Source organism: Staurois parvus, unplaced genomic scaffold (assembly GCF_062004578.1).
Source record: "Staurois parvus isolate SC_StPar_1 unplaced genomic scaffold, SC_StPar_1.0 ptg000120l, whole genome shotgun sequence".
Classification (NCBI taxonomy): Eukaryota; Metazoa; Chordata; class Amphibia; order Anura; family Ranidae; genus Staurois; species Staurois parvus.
In genome coordinates this window covers 5,311,782-5,329,468 of record NW_028317916.1, presented here as the reverse complement: position 1 = coordinate 5,329,468, position 17,687 = coordinate 5,311,782, and the positions used below count along the sequence as shown (strand labels likewise).

General features: G+C 42.5%; 1 protein-coding gene across 2 annotated transcripts in view; it reads right to left on the bottom strand.

Moving 5' to 3' along the window:
* Positions 1-17,687, bottom strand: part of KCND2 (potassium voltage-gated channel subfamily D member 2) — a 530,430-nt gene that overhangs the window by 30,275 nt on the left and 482,468 nt on the right. For both annotated transcript variants that reach the window (XM_089672105.1, XM_089672106.1), the window contains one exon: positions 15,845-16,095. In XM_089672105.1, coding sequence (XP_089528231.1) covers positions 15,845-16,095 — 251 coding nt within the window. The remainder of the gene's footprint in view (positions 1-15,844; positions 16,096-17,687) is intronic.

Below are 17,687 nucleotides of genomic sequence, written 5' to 3'. Positions count from 1 at the left end.
AAGGGCAAATTCAGCTAGTTGGGGCCAAAGGTCAAGTTTCGTTGCCCAGTAGTCAAGGGGATTGTCTACCTCGGTTGGCAGGGTGCTGTCCAAGTAGGCCCAAGCCTGTTGTTTGAGCTCCTGCTCCAGGTCCACCTGATGCTGCTGCTGCTGCTGCGGCTGGTTAGTAGTTTCCTCACTGCGCTGGTGAAGAAAGCTACTCATCATCGACTGCAGACTGAGGCAGCCGCTGCTGGTGGAGCTGCCACTGCTCCTACCACCCCACCCCTCCCCTGCTGCCATGCCAGCGGAACGCGAGCGCACAGGGCCCACAGTGTCTGAGGATGGACGATGGCGCACAAAGGCAGAGACCAACTGACTACATAGGTGGTTTTTATAGTACGTAATTTTGGCCTCCCTCTCAGCAGGTGTGAAAAAGGCCACCATTTTGGACCGGTAGCGAGGGTCCAACAAGGTGGACAGCCAAAAGTCATCCCTCTGTCTGATGGTTATTATTCGGCTGTCGCTACGCAAGCAACCGAGCATGCTATGGGCCATTTGTGCCAAGGAATGCGAGGGACTCCCTGCCTCCATCTCCACAGCATACTGCCACGGTGCGTCTGGGTCCTCTGTCTCCTCCTCCTCCTCCTCTACCAGATGCTCCTGCTCCTCCACTCCTGTCCGCTGAGTGGAAAAACCACCCATTTCACTCAATAATTCCTGAGCACAAATGTCCTCCTCTACCTCCTCCTCTTCTTCCTGTCCTGCCCCCACAGGGGTCATGTGGCGTTGAGATCTGTGCGCCACGTCTACCGCACCCTGACCAGCCATTGTTAACAGCATTTGTTCCAGGACGTGCAACAGAGGAATGACGTCGTTCATCCCATAGTCCTGCCGACTCACGAATAGCGTGGCCTCCTCAAAGGGCCTGAGCAAGCGGCAGGTGTCACGCATGAGCTGCCAATGGCTGACATCTAAGTTACACAGGGGAGTACCTTTATCCGCTTGTAACATCAGGAAATCGGTGATGGCCTTTCGCTGCTCGTAAAGGCGGTCTAACATGTGTAGGGTTGAATTCCACCTTGTTGCAACGTCGCAGATCAGGCGATGCTGTGGAATTCCGTTCTGCCGCTGCAGCTCAATGAGGGTGTTCTTTGCGGTGTAGGAATGGCTGAAATGCATGCACAGTTTACGTGACATTTTAAGGATGTCTTGCAGTGGGATGGTGGATTTTAGGAACCGCTTGACAACCAGATTGAACACGTGAGCCATGCATGGCGCATGGCACAACCTTCCTTGACGCAGAGCAGACACCATGTTCTTTCCGTTGTCAGTCAACATGGTTCCGATTTTTAGTTTGCGCGGAGACAGCCATCTGTCGATTTCTCTGTTCATTACACTCAGCAGTTCCTCCCCTGTGTGACTACGTTCGCCAAGGCATACCAGGTGCAGCACAGCGTGACACCGTTGCGCCCTGCACATGTGATATGCCGGTCGGGTAATGGGACTTGGCACGGGGGTGGCGGCTGAGGACACGGCGGAAAAAGAGGTGGTAGAGGCGGACATGCTTGCTGGACCAAGGACGTGCAAACGTGGAGGCAAAAGCGTCGTGACCTGTCCAAGTTGCTGGTGCGGCTGTGCCGGCACCACGTTCACCCAGTGGGCCGTAAATGACATGTACTGTCCCTGACCGTAGTTACAGCTCCACACGTCGGCGCTGCCGTGCACTTTGGCAGAGACCGACATGCTCAAAGACTGGCCCACCATCTCTTCTACATGTGAATGCAGGGCTGGCACTGCCTTTTGGGCAAAGAAATGACGGCTTGGCACTCTCCACCGCGGCGCGGCACAAGCCATCATTTCTCGGAAAGGTGCTGAGTCCACCAGTTGGAAAGGGAGGGACTGCAGCACCAGCAACTTGGACAGGAGGACGTTCAGCTTTTGCACCGTCGGGTGCGTGCTCGCAAACTGTTGTCTCTTGGATACGGATTCCAAGAAAGACTGTTGACGGAATCCGAGAAGAGGAGTAGCAGGAGAAGGAGCATCTGAACGAGCGGAAGATGCCAATGAGCGACAACTCCCCTCAGCAGAGGTGTTGGAGCCTTGACTGGCTGATAGAGGGCGATTGACGACGTCGGGTGACGGAGCAAGTAACGGAGCGGGTGATGGAGCGGGGGCTGGGGCAGGCAGAACCGCCGTATGTTTATCACGGTTTTCCCAGGCCACCGAATGGTGACGCTGCATATGCTGACGCAACGCTGTAGTCCCAACATGGGCCCCCTGGCCACGCTTGCATTTCTGGCCACATAGTCGACATACGGCTACGTTTACTTCCTCGGGCGGCTTGAGGAAAAATTGCCACACCACCGAGTAGGAAACTTTGCCCCCGCTACTCTTCACTGGCTGACTGCTACTTCCTCCGTGCGCACCGGCACCACTACTGGCCGTGGTGGTAGGCTGCAGTGGAGCTGGTGCTCTACTCCGTGGACGTTTGGCTCCACTGACACTGATGCGACCCTGCTGCTGTCTCCTGGGCAACCCACCGACTGTTTTGCTCGCTGCCAAGCTGCCACCCTCTTCTCCTGATGATGCGGAAGAAATTGCCTGATGACGACGAGGCTGCCAAGTGCGATCAACCTCCTCATCATCAAGTAGGGTCTCCGCCTCACTACTAGCCCCCTCGGCTGCGTCTGGGTCAGGAGACAGACCTGTCTCTAGACCGGCTACCGAGCCACTCTCCTCGCCAGTACTTGTTCGCTTGGCTGCTGAAAAGGCCGATGTCTCCCCCCGTTCCTGACCGCCCTCTGTTAGCTCTTCCTCACTGTACAGTGGGGCTGAGCCCACAGCATGCGATACTTCGCTTGGTGAGGGAACAGCAAAGGACAGGGGCAGGTAGAGGACACGTGATTTCAGTGGGCTTGGTCCCGGGCCATGCCAACTAACGGTTGTGTCTGACGTACCCACCGACCGTTGGCTGTAGGTGTCAGAGGTGACCTGGGAAGAGGAAGACGACCGAGCCAACCAATCAATGACGGCAGGGTTGTCGGTGGAGACACGACCGCTGGATGACACCGGGAGCACTGGCCTCTGGCTGCGAATACTGCTGCCTCGACCCCTTCCTCTGCTGCCACGTCTGCTCGCTCCTAAAACATTGCCTCCTCTGCCACTCCTCTGCATGTTGTCTGACATACTATTTAATTCAACGATTAGGTGTCCCTGAGTAACAATTCTCTGGCACTCAGTAACAATTCTGTCTGTCCCTGAGTATGAATTCTGTGGCCCTGAGTAACAATTCTGTGTCTGTGCGAGTAACAATTCTGTGTCTGTGCGAGTAACAATTCTGTGTCTGTGCAAGTAACAATTTTGTGTCTGTGCGAGTAACAATTCTCTGGCACTCAGTAACAATTCTGTCTGTCCCTGAGTAACAATTCTCTGGCACTCAGTAACAATTCTGTCTGTCCCTGAGTAACAATTCTCTGGCACTCAGTAACAATTCTGTCTGTCCCTGAGTAACAATTCTCTGGCACTCAGTAACAATTCTGTCTGTCCCTGAGTAACAATTCTCTGGCACTCAGTAACAATTCTGTCTGTCCCTGAGTAACAATTCTCTGGCACTCAGTAACAATTCTGTCTGTCCCTGAGTAACAATTCTCTGGCACTCAGTAACAATTCTGTCTGTCCCTGAGTATGAATTCTGTGGCCCTGAGTAACAATTCTGTGTCTGCGCGAGTAACAATTCTGTGTCTGTGCAAGTAACAATTTTGTGTCTGTGCGAGTAACAATTCTCTGGCACTCAGTAACAATTCTGTCTGTCCCTGAGTATGAATTCTGTGGCCCTGAGTAACAATTCTGTCTCTGTGCGAGTAACAATTCTGTGTCTGTGCAAGTAACAATTTTGTGTCTGTGAGAGTAACAATTCTCTGGCACTCAGTAACAATTCTGTCTGTCCCTGAGTAACAATTCTCTGGCACTCAGTAACAATTCTGTCTGTCCCTGAGTATGAATTCTGTGGCCCTGAGTAACAATTGTGTGTCTGTGCAAGTAACAATTCTGTGTCTGTGCAAGTAACAATTTTGTGTCTGTGAGAGTAACAATTCTCTGGCACTCAGTAACAATTCTGTCTGTCCCTGAGTAACAATTCTCTGGCACTCAGTAACAATTCTGTCTGTCCCTGAGTAACAATTCTGTCTGTCCCTGAGTATGAATTCTGTGGCCCTGAGTAAGAATTCTCTGGCACTCAGTAACAATTCTGTCTGTCCCTGAGTATGAATTCTGTGGCCCTGAGTAACAATTGTGTGTCTGTGCAAGTAACAATTCTGTGTCTGTGCAAGTAACAATTTTGTGTCTGTGAGAGTAACAATTCTCTGGCACTCAGTAACAATTCTGTCTGTCCCTGAGTAACAATTCTCTGGCACTCAGTAACAATTCTGTCTGTCCCTGAGTATGAATTCTGTGGCCCTGAGTAACAATTCTGTCTCTGTGCGAGTAACAATTCTGTGTCTGTGCAAGTAACAATTTTGTGTCTGTGAGAGTAACAATTCTCTGGCACTCAGTAACAATTCTGTCTGTCCCTGAGTAAGAATTCTCTGGCACTCAGTAACAATTCTGTCTGTCCCTGAGTAACAATTCTCTGGCACTCAGTAACAATTCTGTCTGTCCCTGAGTAACAATTCTGTCTGTCCCTGAGTATGAATTCTGTGGCCCTGAGTAAGAATTCTCTGGCACTCAGTAACAATTCTGTCTGTCCCTGAGTATGAATTCTGTGGCCCTGAGTAACAATTGTGTGTCTGTGCAAGTAACAATTCTGTGTCTGTGCAAGTAACAATTTTGTGTCTGTGAGAGTAACAATTCTCTGGCACTCAGTAACAATTCTGTCTGTCCCTGAGTAACAATTCTCTGGCACTCAGTAACAATTCTGTCTGTCCCTGAGTATGAATTCTGTGGCCCTGAGTAACAATTCTGTCTCTGTGCGAGTAACAATTCTGTGTCTGTGCAAGTAACAATTTTGTGTCTGTGAGAGTAACAATTCTCTGGCACTCAGTAACAATTCTGTCTGTCCCTGAGTAAGAATTCTCTGGCACTCAGTAACAATTCTGTCTGTCCCTGAGTAACAATTCTCTGGCACTCAGTAACAATTCTGTCTGTCCCTGAGTAACAATTCTGTCTGTCCCTGAGTATGAATTCTGTGGCCCTGAGTAAGAATTCTCTGGCACTCAGTAACAATTCTGTCTGTCCCTGAGTATGAATTCTGTGGCCCTGAGTAACAATTGTGTGTCTGTGCAAGTAACAATTCTGTGTCTGTGCAAGTAACAATTTTGTGTCTGTGAGAGTAACAATTCTCTGGCACTCAGTAACAATTCTGTCTGTCCCTGAGTAACAATTCTCTGGCACTCAGTAACAATTCTGTCTGTCCCTGAGTATGAATTCTGTGGCCCTGAGTAACAATTCTGTCTCTGTGCGAGTAACAATTCTGTGTCTGTGCAAGTAACAATTTTGTGTCTGTGAGAGTAACAATTCTCTGGCACTCAGTAACAATTCTGTCTGTCCCTGAGTAAGAATTCTCTGGCACTCAGTAACAATTCTGTCTGTCCCTGAGTAACAATTCTCTGGCACTCAGTAACAATTCTGTCTGTCCCTGAGTATGAATTCTGTGGCCCTGAGTAACAATTCTGTGTCTGTGCGAGTAACAATTCTGTGTCTGTGCAAGTAACAATTTTGTGTCTGTGCGAGTAACAATTCTCTGGCACTCAGTAACAATTCTGTCTGTCCCTGAGTAACAATTCTCTGGCACTCAGTAACAATTCTGTCTGTCCCTGAGTATGAATTCTGTGGCCCTGAGTAACAATTCTGTGTCTGTGCGAGTAACAATTCTGTGTCTGTGCAAGTAACAATTTTGTGTCTGTGCGAGTAACAATTCTCTGGCACTCAGTAACAATTCTGTCTGTCCCTGAGTAACAATTCTCTGGCACTCAGTAACAATTCTGTCTGTCCCTGAGTAACAATTCTCTGGCACTCAGTAACAATTCTGTCTGTCCCTGAGTAACAATTCTCTGGCACTCAGTAACAATTCTGTCTGTCCCTGAGTAACAATTCTCTGGCGCTCAGTAACAATTCTGTCTGTCCCTGAGTATGAATTCTGTGGCCCTGAGTAACAATTCTGTGTCTGTGCGAGTAACAATTCTGTGTCTGTGCAAGTAACAATTTTGTGTCTGTGCGAGTAACAATTCTCTGGCACTCAGTAACAATTCTGTCTGTCCCTGAGTAACAATTCTCTGGCACTCAGTAACAATTCTGTCTGTCCCTGAGTAACAATTCTCTGGCACTCAGTAACAATTCTGTCTGTCCCTGAGTATGAATTCTGTGGCCCTGAGTAACAATTCTGTGTCTGCGCGAGTAACAATTCTGTGTCTGTGCAAGTAACAATTTTGTGTCTGTGCGAGTAACAATTCTCTGGCACTCAGTAACAATTCTGTCTGTCCCTGAGTAACAATTCTCTGGCACTCAGTAACAATTCTGTCTGTCCCTGAGTAACAATTCTCTGGCACTCAGTAACAATTCTGTCTGTCCCTGAGTAACAATTCTCTGGCACTCAGTAACAATTCTGTCTGTCCCTGAGTAACAATTCTCTGGCACTCAGTAACAATTCTGTCTGTCCCTGAGTAACAATTCTCTGGCACTCAGTAACAATTCTGTCTGTCCCTGAGTAACAATTCTCTGGCACTCAGTAACAATTCTGTCTGTCCCTGAGTAACAATTCTGTCTGTCCCTGAGAATGAATTCTGTGGCCCTGAGTAAGAATTCTCTGGCACTCAGTAACAATTCTGTCTGTCCCTGAGTAACAATTCTCTGGCACTCAGTAACAATTCTGTCTGTCCCTGAGTAAAAATTCTGTGGCCCTAATAACGTTTCTGTGGCCCTAAGTAACAATTCTCTGGCACTGAGTAACAATTCTGTCTGTCCCTGAGTATGAATTCTGTGGCCCTAACTAGCGTTTCTTTGTCCCTAAATAACGATTCTGTGGCCCTCATTAACAAGTCTGTGTCCCTGAGTAATGGTTCTCTGTCCCTAAGTAACTTCTCTCTGTCCCCAATTCTCGTTTCTGTGGCCCTAACTCTGTCCCTGTCCCTAGTACAGAGCGGTCTGCCTCTGTTCAATGACTGCAGGCAAATGAAGATTTCCAAAATGGCCGCTATATATACCTCGACCATTACACAGTGCTGGCTGGCTGGCTGCTGATTGGCTGATGCGATCACATGTCGTTGAGGAATGCATTATGGGGCAGCGCGCCTTGTCTGCGCGCCTTCCCCGACATCCCCGCTCCGTCGCCGCACATGTCAGCCGCCATTTTCTGAAAAATTTCGATTCGCGCGTCCGAATTAGGCTGTTTTTCGGATTCGGCACGAATCGAAATTTTTCCGATATTCGACTCGAATTCCACTTCGGATACTTCGATTCGCTCATCTCTAGTATTCATCTATCTTTTTAGTGAAAATAAATAACTCAAATTAGTTTATAACCAAAAATTATAATTTTTCAAAAATGTTTTTTACATTTGTATGTAATTTTTTTATATTATTATTTGTTTTGTTTTTTTTACATACTGTCACCCTAGTCACCATAGTGACACTGTACTACTTGTGGGGGTTGATGAAGATTTTCTTTTTTTACACTGCTTGCTTTTACACCCATAAATCATTTCTCCTTCTCTCTGGCTGCATTCTTGAGCCATAAGAAATACTGTGTGAGCTGTGATTGGTCACAGCTTGTCACATGGTACAAGGCTATTATGAATAGCCTTGTACCATGTGGTGACAGGAAGTGACATCTTGTTTACTACTATTTATGTGAACACTGATTGGGCAATCAGTGATCACATGAATTGGGACCTCACACAGAGGTCCCGTACAGCGATCAGTGTTCGTTGTGTCCAGAGGATCGCGGTGCCGCATGCTCCCAGGGAGCTTGCACGGGCAATGGATGTGGGGGGACATTTAGAAACGTCCACATGCTCTGGCAGCACTCCTGTCCGGCTGTTTATCGACATGGGCCGGACAGGAAGTGGTTAAAACTGTATACTAAATAAAAAAATTAAAAAACCTGTAAGTCCTAAAAGTATTAATAAAATAATTTTAAAATGCAAATTAGTGATAGGGCTTTTGTTAACTTAACTAACACAAGTTGATGCTGGAAAATTTGCCATGGGCATCATGTCACATTGATTCTGGTCACAAAAGGTTTCATGCACAGTAATAAAAAAATTTGGGATATCGGTTTTCTCAGTTTTAAGCTTATATTACTCCAGATGGACAATATTACAGTGTTAGTTTTTATTTTGCTTTAAAGTATACCTAAAGGCAAAACTTTTTTTTTTTTTTATAGAGCGGAGAGGGATTAGAATGCCTGTCTGTTTTTATTGCTGTCTGTGCCCCCATTAGGGAAATTCACCCTCTCTGTTTTTCCTGTTTACCATTATCATTAAAAGTAAAAGAAAATCCCAAATTTTGGGTTTTCCCCCTGAAAAATAATAGAAGGGAAATTTTACAATGGGGATAATAGATCTGATAACCTGGGGGTTCCCAAGGAGATTTCTTAATTTGTAGGTCTAACAGGAAGTGAAGAGAAATCTCCACAATGGGACACAGATCGTGAAAAAAATCTGACAAAGGTTATAACCCTCCCTTGCTCTATCCAAAATGAAAAAAAAAATGGTTTTGCCTGCTTTAGATGAAGTTCATCAGTCCTGTTAAGATTCAAATGCTCCTAGAAGGTTTACGTCAGGGATGGGGAGGAGCCGCAGCAGGATGCCGTAGCAGCATGGCTGAGATGCTACGGGTGCCGGCCTGCTAGAAGGAATATGAGGAACTTTGCCCTAAGCGTGGAAGGAGCTTACCCCTCCCCGGAGTGAGAGGACGTGTTACCTGATCCGGAGTGGTAGCGGACAGCGGTGCGGCAAGGGAGCAGTGTTGGTGTGCTGGGGAGCAGAGTGAGAGTCCGCTCCCATGTGAGCTCGGAGCGGGTGTGCGAGGGAAAGCAGTGGAGGAAGGAGAGAGGAGAAGAGAGGAACCGGAGAAGAACCGAAGGACCCATAGCTGCCCGGGAGACAGCCTGAGGACCGGAGGACTGGCGGGCACAGGTTAGAAGGGGAAGGGAGAAGCGACAGTGGGACCTGAGCATGGGGAGAGAGAGGACAGAACCAAAATACACCAAATAATATATCTGGCATATGAAATAAAATATAAATAAAAAGGCTGGTCCAGATTCCCTGATGTGGGGTGATTAAGGGTGGCTACAGACATTTTTTTTAGCATACTGAGTACATCTGTTTGTGAATGGCGTTATCAAGGCTTGCCAGTAGCCGGTGGAATTCTAATGTCTGACGACTGATATCCAATTATAGCTGACCCTGTCAAAGCCACATACAGCAGATGTACACCAAGCTCTCAAATGCAGATATATAATAAAGTATATACAGCGTACCTGCACTAAGTTCTATATAGCAGATTGATGCCAAATACTATACAGCGGACTCGCACCCAGCTCCAAACAGCTGACTCACACCAAACCGTAATACACCACACCGGTATCAAGCTATATACAGCTAGTTCATGTTGAACATAACACAGCAGACCTGCACTAAGCTCCAAACAATAGACTCATGGAAGTCTAAATAAGTGACCTGCACCAAGGTCTATACAGCGGACTTCCGTTAAAGTGTTATACAGTAGATACGCACAAAAATTCCAAACTGTAGACACACATTAAATTGTATACAGCTGACCTGCTTTAAGCTATATATTGCTAATTTACTTCAAGTACTAAACAGTAGATACATAGGAGCCGTTTATAGCAGATGTACGCAAATTCAATACAGAAAACTAAAGCTAGTCTCATATAGTAGACCCACACTATATTTATATAGACGGCCTACGCTAGTCCGGAATAATAAATAAGTTATTAAACGGGACTCCTATAAAGAAAATGAGAAGTAAACCAACCACAGGGGGCGGCCCTAAAACACCACAGGCAAGTGCAAATTCCTTTACGATAAAAAAAATATATGCCAGCACAGGGGAAAAAAAGTCCAGAACCGCAAAATCAAGAGAACCAAGGCGAGTGCTCTATTAACATGAGAGGTGTTCAGTCAAGATTGTCACTTGGTAATATGGAGGACGCCCAAGATAAAGGAAGCCCAATCTCAGAGAGTGGAGGGGAACAAAGAAAAATGGAACAGGAAGGGTCCTCTGCATATACCTTTTCAAAAAATGATCTGTTAGAAATGTTTGCGAAATTGGAGATGGTTGTTAAGAAGGAGATTGGGAACCTCCGAGGCGATCTGGGTCATGTTCTCTCCCATTTGGAGGAGTCAGAGAAAAGAGTAGAGGAACACACACTGCAAATTGAGAGAATAGAAATGCAAATAGAAGAGAGGTGATTAGAAACGAGAGAAATATTACTAAAAATGGAAGATCAGGAGAACCGTAGCAGAAGGACTAATCTGAGGTTTAGAGGTATTCCGGAAGAAAAAGGACAAGAGGAAGACTTATTGGGGAAAATGGAAAGAATTTGCAACCCAATTATGGGGAGAATAGAGATGGAGCGTATAAAAATGGAAAGAGTATATAGGGTCAGAAAGCCAAAGGGTATATCAGCAGAAAGACTCAGAGATGTGATACCAGATTTCAGGATATTGAGGACCAGGATCAGATATGGAGAGGGTTGCGGGACTTAGTAATTGTCTGTATTCAAGTGGAAAGGAGTTAAAGGGAATAGACCAAAAAAACAGTAGAGGTCATGAATGAGATCAAGTTTATGACCTATAATGTGAAAGGGCTAAACTCACTTAGCAAAAGACATAAGATATTGAGGGAGGTCCAACAATACTCAATAGATATAATATTTTTCCAAGAGACTCATCTAACTAGAAATATAAACGTGAAATTATACTCAAAGCAATACCAAACATGGATATATGCATATTCACCTGTAAAGGGAGCAAAAGGAGTAGCAATCGGTTTTTCAGTAAAAATTGATTTCCAACTTTAGGATAGAATGGAAGATCCAGAAGGTCGATTTTTGTTTATCAGGGGGTAACTATTAGGAAAGGAATATACATTTGCTAACATATATTGGCCAAATAAAAATCCAGCAGGATTCCTGGAAGGGACACTGAGGAAACTCATGGAGTTTAAAAAGGGGAACCTGGTCGTGGCTGGGGATTTTAATCTGTGTTTGGATCCCAGATGGGATGTGTCATCTGGGGGGAGGAGAGAAGGAGAGAGGAGTCTTAAATCTTTGAATGGGGTACTGTATAGATATCAGTTGGTAGATGTGTGGAGGATAAACCATCCGAGGGAAAGAGATTATACCTTCTTCTCCCATGCCCATGGTACATATTCAAGATTGGATTATATAATGGTGGAGCATAGACAGTTGGAGAAAGTGAAAGAATCTAAGATTGTAGTTATGTCAGTATCAGATCATGCCCCAGTCACGATGAGGTTTCAAACGGGGAGTGGAGAAGATAAAATATTATCTTGGAAACTGAATGATTCACTTTTACAGGATCCTGAAGTGGAGAAGAGGATAAAAGGGGAAAGGCAATAGTATGGGAGGCACATAAAGCTTACATCAGAGGAATATTGATTTCCATAGGTATAGAGAAGAAGAAGAAGGAAAGGGGAAGAAAAATAAAACAGGCCATAGAAGAACTGCAAAAACTGGAACAAACCCACAAAAAGGGAAAGGGGATGGATAAATAACAGAGGATAATGCAAAAAAGGGATGAGTTGAAAGAACTGATGGAACAGGACTCTAGGAGGATATTTAATAAAATGGCTAAAGAAAGATACCAATGGGGGAATAAACCTGGAAAATATCTAATGAGAAGACTCAGGAATAAACAGGCGAGGAATTTTATTGAAAAAATTAGTGATGGGAAGGGAGAGAATTTGTTTAAAACATCTGACATTGCCAGGAGGTTTCATAATTATTATAGTGAACTTTATAATGTAAGAAAGGATATGCATGGGGGAAGTGAAGAGGAGGAGAAGAAAAGAATACAGGATTATTTAAGTGAGGCGGAGATCCCAATTATAGCAAAGGAAAAATGAGAAAATCTTGAAAGCCCGATCACCCCCAAGGAAATTAATGCTGCTTTAAAAAATACGAAAGTGGGAAAAAGTCCTGGGCCAGCTGGGTATACAGTGAGATACCTGAAAAAATATAAAGAGATTCTGGTTCCCAAAATATGTAAATACATGAACGTGATAGGAGGGGGTTTAGAAATGAGGGAAGAATCCCTCAAGGCTTACATAACCCTTATTTTGAAGGAAGGGAAGGACGGCTCTCAGTGTGCAAGCTATAGGCCAATTTCATTGTTAAATCTTGATACTAAACTGTACGCAAAAGTACTGGCTGCAAGGTTGAAGGACCTGATGTCCGAATGGGTGCACCTAGATCAAGTGGGTTTCGTATCAGGGAGAGAGGGGAGGGACAACGGTCTGAGATCTCTGATGTTGGTACAAAAAAGTTAAAAAGGAAAAAACACCTGCGATCTTATTGTCGATCGATGCGGAAAAGGCATTTGACAGGGTTAATTGGGGGTTTATGTTTGACATGCTTGAAAAATTTGAGCTGGCACCTAAAATGATGAACTGGATAAAAGGATTATATAAGAACCCATCAGCGGCGGTAAAGGTAAATGGAAACGTATCCCAGTTTTTCAGGATGAACAATAGAACTAGGCAGGGTTGTCCCCTCTCCCCCATGTTGTTTGTGTTATCATTAGAACCACTGTTGGAGAGGATTAGGAAAAGTAATGACATAAAGGCATTAAAAATAGAAGATAGGGAACATAAAGTTGTGGCTTATGCAGACGACATGCTGTTCTACGTTGCTAACCTTAGGATAACTTTGCCCAACTTAATGAAAGAACTAAAGCATTATGGAGGGGTATCAAATCTGAAGATAAACCCGGTTAAATCAGAAATTTTAAACATCAATCTTAGAGTTACAGAAAAGCAAAGATTACAAAAAGTGTTCCCTTTTTCTTGGAGGAAAAACAAAATAGGATACCTTGGAATAAAATTAATGACTTCGGTAAAAAGTATATACCAAACAAACTATATTCCCCTGATAAATGAAATAAAAGATGAGCTGAAAAGACTAGTAAAAGGGGGGTTCATGTGGGCAAATAAGAGGCCTAGGATTAGCTATAAAGTGCTATGCAGAGTAAAAGCTAACGGAGGACTGGGGTTACAAAGAAGTATTATACAGCGGTGATAGATTGTTTTTTTAATTCACAAGGGAAATGTTGGGTAAAGTTAGAGGGAGAATTAAGTAAATCACAATTAGATAAAATGATTTGGATACCTCATGGGTTTCACACATTAGATGAAGAAACAAGTAAACTGACCAGGATAGTGTTGGACACATGGGATAGATTACACAATAAGGAAAAATGGGAATTTAATTCACTATTGATACCATTAGTAGGAACAGATTTTTTTTGCACCAGGAAATATGAAAATAAGTGGAAGATGGATAAAGGAAAAAAATGCACGTTTGAAAGATATTGTGAAAAGGGGGAGATTGTGCACGTTTCAGAATTTAAAAAAGAATAAGGATCTGTTTGTAAGAATGGATAAATGGAGGTATAACCAGTTATCTCATTTCGTTGCAAATTTCCCAAAACCACTGAGGGATGTAGGAGAAATGAACCCGTTTGAAAAATGAATGAATGCTGAATTAGGCCCAAAACATATCATCTCTAGGATATATAAAATCCTTGTGGACTTAGAGGAGATAAAGCCCCCTGGATATTTAGGTAAATGGGAGAGGGAATTAGGAATAAAAATCAACCCTAAGCAAAGGGAAGGTACTTTTAACCTAACACACAAGGCAATAACTGTATGCATGAACAGTAGAGATGAACTACAAATGCTTGGCTAGATGGTATTTAACACCTAGTATAACCCATAAACAGCAGGGGGCAAGTTCCCCATGGTGTTGGAGAGGATGTGGAGAAAAGGGTAATATGGAGCACATCTGGTGGGGTTGCCCGAGGATACAGGTTTTATGGAGGGAAATAGCTTATTATATCAAGGAAATATGTGGGGTAGATATTCAGGGGGATCCACTGAGATGTTTGTTCTACTATTCTGAACCCATGGCGTAAGTAAAAAGGGATAAAGTACTGTACCATTTAATCAGTGCAGCAAAGGGTTTGATACCAAAATTTTGGTTGGTGGCAGAGGTTCCGAGGGTGGTGGATTGGATAGATAGAGTGGAAGGTATTTTCAGAATGGAAGAACTGAGAAGTTTAGAAGAGGATAAGATGGGAATATTTAAAAGAACTTGGATTTTGGTTAAATTTTAAAACCTCAGAATCTTATACAAAACAAATTAAAGTAAAGGAGATAGCCTAAGAGATCATGATGAGATCAGTTGGAACAACAATCTATGGAGAAATGAATACAGATAGAGTACATTAAGATAACGGTGGAGGGGGGTTATAGGAGGGTCATAGAAAGTATTTACTTAGGGAGAAAAGTATAAAGTATATTTTGGAAGATGGAATGTTTTAATGTTGTTTGTATAATTTTGCAATAAAAAGTTAAATAAAAAAAAATGCTCCTAGAAGTGATAATGATGTGGCTTTGACGGATCCTTTCTACTAAACTGTGTTACTGCCGGAAGCCCATTTTCTGTTGTGAGGAGACATATAGATCAGATTTTTAGTCACTGAGATTTTAGCTGGTGTAATGTTTACACCTTATTCTCAAGCTTTCTTGAAGGACCCAAATGCATGCTAGATGCTTCAGATGGGCAGCCCTGCTTGGCCTGTCCAGTGGTAAACTTGCAAAGCACATACTGTATGTGTTGAACCAATTTGCACAGCACTGCCTGCCTATTTGCCCATTGCATCGAGTAATTCCTTGAGTTTTTGCATGTGTTTGCTACATCAGTTGGAAAATAATGTCTGTGTGTTTCTCCATGAATATACCATTTCATGCAGGAAAAAATGCCCTAATACTTTTATTGAAACTGATTTACAGTAATGCTCAATTGAAATCACTGCTAAAGCAGCAGCACATATTGGATCATGATAGGACTTACAAATTCCATAGAACTTGTCATCACTCTGACCATAAGTACATTAGCTGAGTGATGCGCCCACACTTGCTCAGATTACCACACCACTTTTGAACACTGTTGGAATACAGTATTCATGTATTTTTGTACAACTACATCAGTATCAGTATTCAGTAGAGATATATAATTCAACCAGTAGATGGCAGTGTTTATAAGTTTGTAGCTGCATCTATGGTTAAACTATAAGTCTAACAAGAATAAAGTTCCTGTTTCCTGTTTGCAGAGAAACAGCAGATGTTGACTGTGCACTGTCTATTCTGTAGGGCTATATACAGAATCTCTAACAAGCACTATGACTCTTCTGTCCACTCATCTTAAGTTCCATTCAAGCAAAATGGGAGCAAAGGCTTTTTATCATTTTATTTTAAATCCCTGTTTCAATAAATTGGTAAAATGTGGGCATTTAACAATAGTATGTAAGGTCAATGGGTAAGCTATTTTGTCCATACATCACAAGATCGGTTGTCCAATAAACATTAGTCTTGGATGTCAACAGACTGGCCTAAAACATGTTTGGTCACCAACTGTAAAGGCAGTGTGAATCTTCTTGATGGAGTGCAAAGGCCTTTTGTACTTTATGTTTAGTATTGCTACCAGTTGTGCAATGCCCCTTTACACATTGTGGATAATACGAAAAAAAATATATAATAATAATATAAATAATAAAAAAAAGTTTGACTGAGACTTTAACTTGTAGACAGTGAAGTATCACCTGTTGGTTAAGGGAGTCCTTTCCATATGCTGGATCTGGATAGCACTAAGCTCTTGAAGGCTTCCATGGTGACTGCATGGTGTTATATTAGCATTTGGAATGCGCAGATTTTTTTTATTCCGTCTAGTACAGCAAAAGCTACCTCCGTCACGGTGCGAAGACGAAGAGGGACTGTGGTTCCTTGGTTTATTTATAGTAGACACTTCCATGCAGTTTTCTTCATATGTCTGCTCATCCACAAATTCATGATTCTAGGTCATAAAAAGAAATATTCATACATTATTCATAATACGTACAGTACGGGACCTTATTATACTGCTGGGCAAGAAGGCTCTACATAATGCAACCTAATAAACAATGTTTAAAGAGCATTAATAAGCTCTAGTGCTTAAACCTTTTTTTTATGATACTGGAATGATGGTAGTTGCTGTGCTGTCACCCCAGGACATTTAAACTGATAGGATTCTGCAACTCAAAACATGAGTCTCAAAGAGCATATAGCATAGAAAGTAAATCGGGGTCCTATACGCAGGTCCTTTGAGCTCATATGTCATTGCAGTTTACACATTTACAACTGTGTTCTTCAGTATTTGAGGCTATATATTTGCTTCAAATACTACTCTTGATGCAATTAAATATTACATAACTATTCTACAATACTTTCAACATTTAAATCGAGTAAAAAAGCTTTTTAGCTTAACACATCAAACTATTCCAGTGGGGCCCCGAACTTGAAATTAATTTACATTTTCAATTACAACAGTACAGTTTATACAAAATATATATATATATTACAAACTAAGCAAACACAGGCCCTAAATGTTCAAGAGTTCCAATCTTCATGGGATGCTGTAGGAAAAATGCCCAATATGTGATAAGGAAAGTTAGAACAATGAAAGTACAGTTTTAATAAAATCTGTTTTTTTTTAGTAAAATCAGCAACTACTACTAGAAAGTTCCAAATGTGAGTGCATAGCAGTATATAGGAGTACATTTTGTCACATGTTCTGGCATATTCTACAGTTAGCAAGAGAACAGAACATTAACTCAATTGGTAGCTAAGCAATCTACTCCTGGAGACATAAAAGAAATCTATACATGAATGAACTGATTTGATCCCCAATAGATCTAAATATGACACATATAAGTACCCACTGTAGCTTTTAAATCAAGCCATTAAAGCTACTTCGCTGTTCTGACAAATTCAGTAAATGGAGACATGGCAAGCTATATGTTTTGCAAACAATATTTTTACCTGCACGTATTTATTTGAATACAATTGGGACTACAATATCAGTGAAATATTTATGGAATATATGGAATATTTAATATTATGTAAAAAATATTTTTACGGGTATTTTGCCTGTACTATTGTAATAATTCTCTAAGGTCGGTCCTCAAGTATCCATTTGGTCAACAAAAAAAAAAAATCACATTTTGCCTTAAAGAATAAATATGTACTGTATGTCCACAGACAGGTGTATTAATATATTAATATGCTGAGAGCTCTACAAGGTTGCTTCCCTGTGTTTTTGTGCCCATGACAGCAAACATTCCCTATTTTTTTATGTTCTGATTTCTAACACTAAGTATGTCATGTGACTTATTATATTATCACTATGCTGGTATTGTTTACATGACATTACACATCCCATACTTTTCATTTATTTAATTTTGCTAATGTATTTATTATATTAAGCTTCACTTATAATTAGCTATCTTTACCTTCATTTAAATCCAGGTAAATATAGTAAGTTAATTGTTTGTAAGTTAACGTAAATGGCTAAAAATGAAAACATACTAAGGTGTGTGAGAAAGATTAAGAACATGTCTAAGGTCAACA